The sequence below is a fragment of the Carassius gibelio genome, chromosome A13 (assembly GCF_023724105.1).
Source record: "Carassius gibelio isolate Cgi1373 ecotype wild population from Czech Republic chromosome A13, carGib1.2-hapl.c, whole genome shotgun sequence".
Lineage (NCBI taxonomy): Eukaryota > Metazoa > Chordata > Actinopteri > Cypriniformes > Cyprinidae > Carassius > Carassius gibelio.
Window position 1 is genome coordinate 14364530 of NC_068383.1, and position 6000 is coordinate 14370529.

Consider the following 6000-nt stretch of genomic DNA (forward strand, 5'->3'; position numbering starts at 1 on the left):
ATTTTCACATATATACATTCTCTGAGCAGAAGAAGATATAAGTTCATAAAATATATAAAACTATATATGTATCTTCAGTATATATTTTACATGTATATGGAAATTTATAAAACAAAATTACAATATATACAAAATACAATATATGATATCAACATATAGTGATGGGTTTAAGATGGATATACATATGTATGACATACATGTCTAAAAATGTTTTACTTATACATAAACAAACATATTTGTATGGGGTAGATATAAATGTTAATATATTAAATTGTTCCAATTTCTAATATATATTTTTGCTTTTTTATGACAATGTATGTAATACATGGAAATTACATTTGCATATAAGATCACTTGTATGTCATAATATTTGATGAATTTAACTCATATTATTTGATGAGCTGTGCAAATTAAGATACAGTCAAACCAAAAATTAATCAGGCTCCAGATATAATTTTTTATATTTTTTTTACTAGTTGGTGCAGGACACTGTAGTTCATTTATGTAAGCAAGCATAGTAAAAATAAAGTAAACTGTGACATATAATACTCAAAAATTCTTCATACAGTAGACTTCCAGTAAAGTTGATGAAAATTTGGGACCAAAAACTATTCAGACACTTTGACCTGACCAAGTTTTGCTTTATTGTTATCTAACATTATCAAGATGAATTTGTTCTGACACAGTTCTTGTCATATTTTATTACCATTTTCTAAACTATAGCGAACTTTGATAATGTGTGAAATGTTGAAGGTGTCTGAATAAATTTTGGTTTGAATGTAAATGATCTTCTAGCAGTTGCTTTACTGCACTAAAATATGTAAGTATCACAGTTACGCAGACACGGGCCATTAACTAAAGTGCTTAGTCGTCAGTTGTTTCCAGGCCGCCTGGTGTTTAGGATAAGTTACACTTGTATTGATCGCCGTTGTAATATTAATCACTTCCCTCTTAAAGTGTGACAAAATCTGTACCAAAATAACTAAGCTGTGGGAGACTCCTTGCCTGAACTCTCCTTAAGCCCAGAAACTTTGAGAGTGAAAGCATTTGATTTAAATTCCCTTAATATCCCAAAATGTACAGCAAACAAAAGTGTAGAGATTTAAATCTTAAACAAAAAAACACATATCAAAGCGTTCCCTGAGCATGGGCCAGAGTCATTTCCTATCCAGATTTAAGTCTGGATACTGTTCTGTATCTGTACTGTTCACTGGCCCTAAAGGTACATGCAAGAGGCCTGACTATCATACGACATTCAGAAATAAATAAAATATGTGCTTGGGTAAATAAACACTGCAGGGTAACAGTGGCTCAGCATGAAATTTAACAAAACCACAAGGTTTGCTTTTGCTTTTTTTTTTTTATTATTCTTGCCACTATTGGTACATCCTTCATAATGTGCTACCAAGGTGAGAGATAATCAAGTTTTTCATTTTTATTCATTTCATTATTTCTAGGCGTAGGCTAATTATAACAATGAAACATGACAAGAGCTAAATATTACAAAGATAATCAGATTCAAATAAACACAAAGACAACACTTTTTTTACATGTCTTGGGGGAAGCACTACAAATTTAGCCTTTTAAGACAGTAGGTGTCTACTTATAAGTATGACCCACAGCAAAGCTTTGCTAGACTGCCACTAACTACCATTAATTCCAGTTCAATAAGCCTTTTTTGTCCAGAAGCAAAATATTTAGACTGAATAGTGGTGACGTAAAGTATATGCACACTTTCATAACCATGGCCAATTTAGTTCATTTGAAAGACAGCATACAAATGACTTATTATCCCTTTTGTGGAGAGTCGTGCTATCTTGATTGCTTTTAAGATTATGACTAATTAGCATTAATAGCGATTAATTTTTTATGTAAATTAATGTTGCACATTATTTAAAATTAAAAATATGTTTAGCCTACTGTTATTTACTATTTCCTTATAACCTGGACTAGTTAAAACTGTTGTCATTTAATTATATACATGCTTATTCAACAGCACATACCCCACTTTGCTCCCCTGCACTTGAGATAATCTGAGCCAGTGTGAGTACTTTGTAATAGCTGTAATCGCCTCTTAATTACTCTGCTTACTATCTGATCAATTGTCAAGGACTGCTTTTATCTTATCCCAACTATAATATCAATCAAATGCAATGCTACCATGTCCTTATAACCTCACACAGATGAACACTGGGGTAGGCAATGAAATATTGAGGCTCTCTGTGCTGAACATTAAATCAGTAGAGGTACATCTTTAAAAATAAAGGTGTTTCACAATGCCATAGAAGAACCGTTTTGTATAAATGCTTCCATTAAGAACCTTTAGCATTTTTCACAAAAGGTTCTTTGTAAAAGAATTGTCTTCAGATTATAAAAAGGTAAGAAAGAGATGCTTCTTTAAAGAAACTTTTACTAAATGGTTCTTCTATTGCATTGCTGTGAAGAACCTTTTGAAGCAGCTTTATTTTTAACAGCGTAAAGCAGCATATATAACCTAAAAATTGTAAGTAATTATTTTCTATTTAAGTTCATATGGCAAAACGTGCTTTTTAGTTATCAAAGTTTGATTAAAATTAGTAATAGCAAGTCAAAGTAGGTAACCATAACAACAGAAGGCTGCTAGCCAGTTTTCCATCACGATAAGATAAGATTCCATTGCTGTTCAAGTTCTGCTGTTATGCATGACTTGTAAATAACCTATAGGGCCTATCACAATAACTAGTGTTCTCTTTAGATAAGTGACGTCTAGCTAAGTAGCCTATACAATTCTAAATTAATGAGTTAGCGAGAAGAACATCGACAGATTATGCTACGAAATTACTTTTATATTTAAAAAAGTTATGGTATTTGATACCTTAAAGTTATGGTATAATGAACATATTGCTTATTAAATGAAACCGAATGAGAGATAAATGTATTCCTATAAATTGAATTTATTAGATTAAATACATTAATAAATGAGTATTACAAACACGTTATATTAGGTTTCACTATATGAATGACGTATTGCCCGATTAAGTAGTTCGAAATAAATTCTGTGATTATGGTAAGCGACGTCGTTGAAGCACGCTAACTTTTTCGGACGTATTCAAGGAGAGCCCCCTAATATTTCATTGTCGTTTATGCTGCTTCTAATTTCTTTTTTAAATTCCGGTCACTGGTTACAAGTTGATCACAGTCCCAATCACTGGAAAAGACAACCTTGCATCCAAAAATTATTTATAAAGACCAAACCCGCCTGTGCACAATTCCCTCATTTTCGTGATCACCTGAAAACATAATCAATTAAAAACGCCTGATACGCATGCACGCTTCAAGAACAGATATCCATTTATCTGAATCAAACATGATTAAAGAATATTGCATACGAGATAACCACACAAGCGTACCTCAGCGACGCCACACCAAACAGACAGGAGCCTGAATATGATGGCAGAAGAAAACATAGTTTACCTTCAGCGAGAAGGCGCATCGCGTGCACGAACGACGGGTCCAAGCTGTCCTTCTCGGCAATGAGCTCTGGCAGGTACTTTTCCTGATCCATCACTGGATTCCTCTCCTGAACACCACGAGTGCAGGTAAGACGACCAAAGTGGAGAGAAATGGAAGGGGTGTGTGGATGGTGCTTTTAAATAGACTGCGTAATACCGGGGAGGGATCGTGTGTTTTTCGCGCACAACGTGGAAAATATCAATGCATTGTACCCATGTCCTCGAGTCTCTCAAGTGAAACCTCCCACCTCAGACTCCGAATCTGTTATCTTACTCCGCCCATCTATATCTGGATTGGTCATGGCAGAGAGCAAACTGCATGCAAATATCAGATATTGACTATAGGATTGAACAGGGGACATTCTGAGATCCCACTGCTGATCTATAACCCCTGTCCATGGTTCTGAACACATAATCTTCATTCCAAATCTATTGTTTTGTACTCTCCTACAAGTAAATTTGAATTTCATTTACATATTTGTTTTGGAAAAGACATCAGACAACAAATGCATTGTTGTAACAGTATTATTAAGCAAGTACAATTGGATACCGAATTAAACATGAAATAATTGTATGGGTCATTCGTCATATGCTTTAAAGGAATAGTTAATCCAAATTATATGAAAATTTAAATCACCATTTAAATCACATTCAGGTCATCCAAGATGTTGATTAATATATATATATATATATATATATATATATATATATATATATATATATATATATATATATATATTATCATTTGAATAGATTTGGAGAAATGTAGCATTACTTCACTTGCTCACCCATAGATCCTCTGCAGTGAATGGGTGCCGTCAGAATGAGTGTTCAAACTGCAGATAAAAACAACACAATAATCCACATGACTCAGCCCATCAGTTAATGTCTTGTGAAGAGAAAAGTTATGTGTTTGTAATAAACAGATCCATCATTGTGGAGCTTTAACTTTACACAATTGCTTCTGACCAAAATACGAATCCATAATCCATAATTGCATTGCCTTAGTGAAAAATTCCATCCTGTGTTCCTCTCAGATCAAAATATTCCAACATAGTATTTGACTAGAACTATTTTGAACAGTTTTTTTCTGCGCATATTTCTCTCCTGATTCAGACGAGGTGGCTTTTTACTTGAGAAAGCAATATTATGGATAGCTGAAAACAACAGTGTAAATGTAGTATACATTATATTTAAAAAAAAAAAGTTAATTGGAAAGGCACAATGACAGATATTCAGAACAAACATTGAAAGTTTTACATTGCAGACAGTAGAGTTGGAAGGTAATTTTGTTGAAGGCCATGAATACTAATCAGTGGATTTCACTTTTCCCTTAGTTTGCCAAGATGGATTAAGCTGTTGTGACAGACAGTCACAGATAGTGCAAACACTAACACTTAGCCAAGCAGCTAAGCACATATTAGGGGGAAGGAAAGTTAGCCACAGAGGAGAAGGGGAGAGAAGACAGAGAGAGAGAGAGAGAGCGAGAGAGGCAGAGGCAGTGAAAGGAGAAAGAGGGACAGGACCAGCTTGTCTAATTAATAACTGAATGGTTTACAGTGCTGTTGGCAAACATCTGTACCCCAAGTGTCATATTTACTGTCTGCCTGTGAACTATGAACATAATTACAGAACACTGGTCCAAACAGGCGAGTGTTGCATGATAATGCTACATATGGAAAACCATTTGGCACAAGTAATAAAAATGTAAAACATCAAAAAGTGTCATGTGAGTCCTATTTTATCCAGAATATTACAAAATATAAAAAGGGGGTTATGAAAATAAAAGCATACAAAAATAGAAAGCATGCTATTGCATTAGATAAAACATTTTTATCAGTATGAAAAAATTAATATAGTGGAATATGTTACACAAGCCATGCAGACCATATAAAAATTGTTTGCATTACTCTTTTCATTACATGTTTAAACAAATTATACAAATAAAAAAGGCCATACTATTAAAATATTGAATCACATCTTTTGTATCTGACAAGTTACACTAATTTTAGTAAATTTTTAACCATCACTTTAAATTAAAATGACAAAAAAAAACAAAAACAAAAAAAACCTATAGATGTATTTCAGTTCTCACTTTAGAACACTTTAATTTTCTGTGTGACTTCCAATTCAGGTACAGCTGACAGGTTCATGTTGTATTTTACGCTTTAACACTCTAGTCCGAATCAGTTTGGAAATAGGATTATCAAATGGAGTTGGAGTTTCTATATTGATTTCAGAGGGTGGTGAATAGGTAGGGATTAAGGAAAAATAAATAGGGTTTGGGGAGGATCAACACCTTCTATACTGTACGTAACTCACCACTCAACATAATGAAATCCTTCTGAATGGCAAAAGCTATCAGTTGCTATGATATATTCTTTTGTATATCAACTGTATACAATTTTTTACTGCTTCATCAAAAGCTTGTAATTCATCAAAAGTATCTCGCTTAAGCTAATTTGTTGCTTTTGTTCTCTCATTTTTACAAAAAAACTGCCTGTTTGTT

The 6000-nt window shown here is 33.4% G+C and overlaps 1 protein-coding gene across 7 annotated transcripts in view; it reads right to left on the bottom strand.

Annotated features, from left to right (window-relative positions):
* Positions 1-3763, bottom strand: part of LOC128026248 (KH domain-containing, RNA-binding, signal transduction-associated protein 2-like) — a 72815-nt gene extending 69052 nt beyond the window's left edge. For 2 of the 7 annotated variants that reach the window (XR_008186377.1, XM_052613124.1), the window contains exon 1: positions 3454-3757. Coding sequence is in view for 3 of the 7 variants with exons in the window: in XM_052613124.1 (XP_052469084.1) it covers positions 3454-3544 (91 nt within the window). In the remaining 4 variants the exon portion in view is untranslated. Of the gene's footprint in view, positions 1-3453 lie in introns of all 7 variants that reach the window. The other 5 variants (XR_008186378.1, XR_008186380.1, XR_008186379.1 and 2 more) reach the window with 5 other exon arrangements.
* Between the last annotated feature and the right edge of the window lie 2237 nt (positions 3764-6000).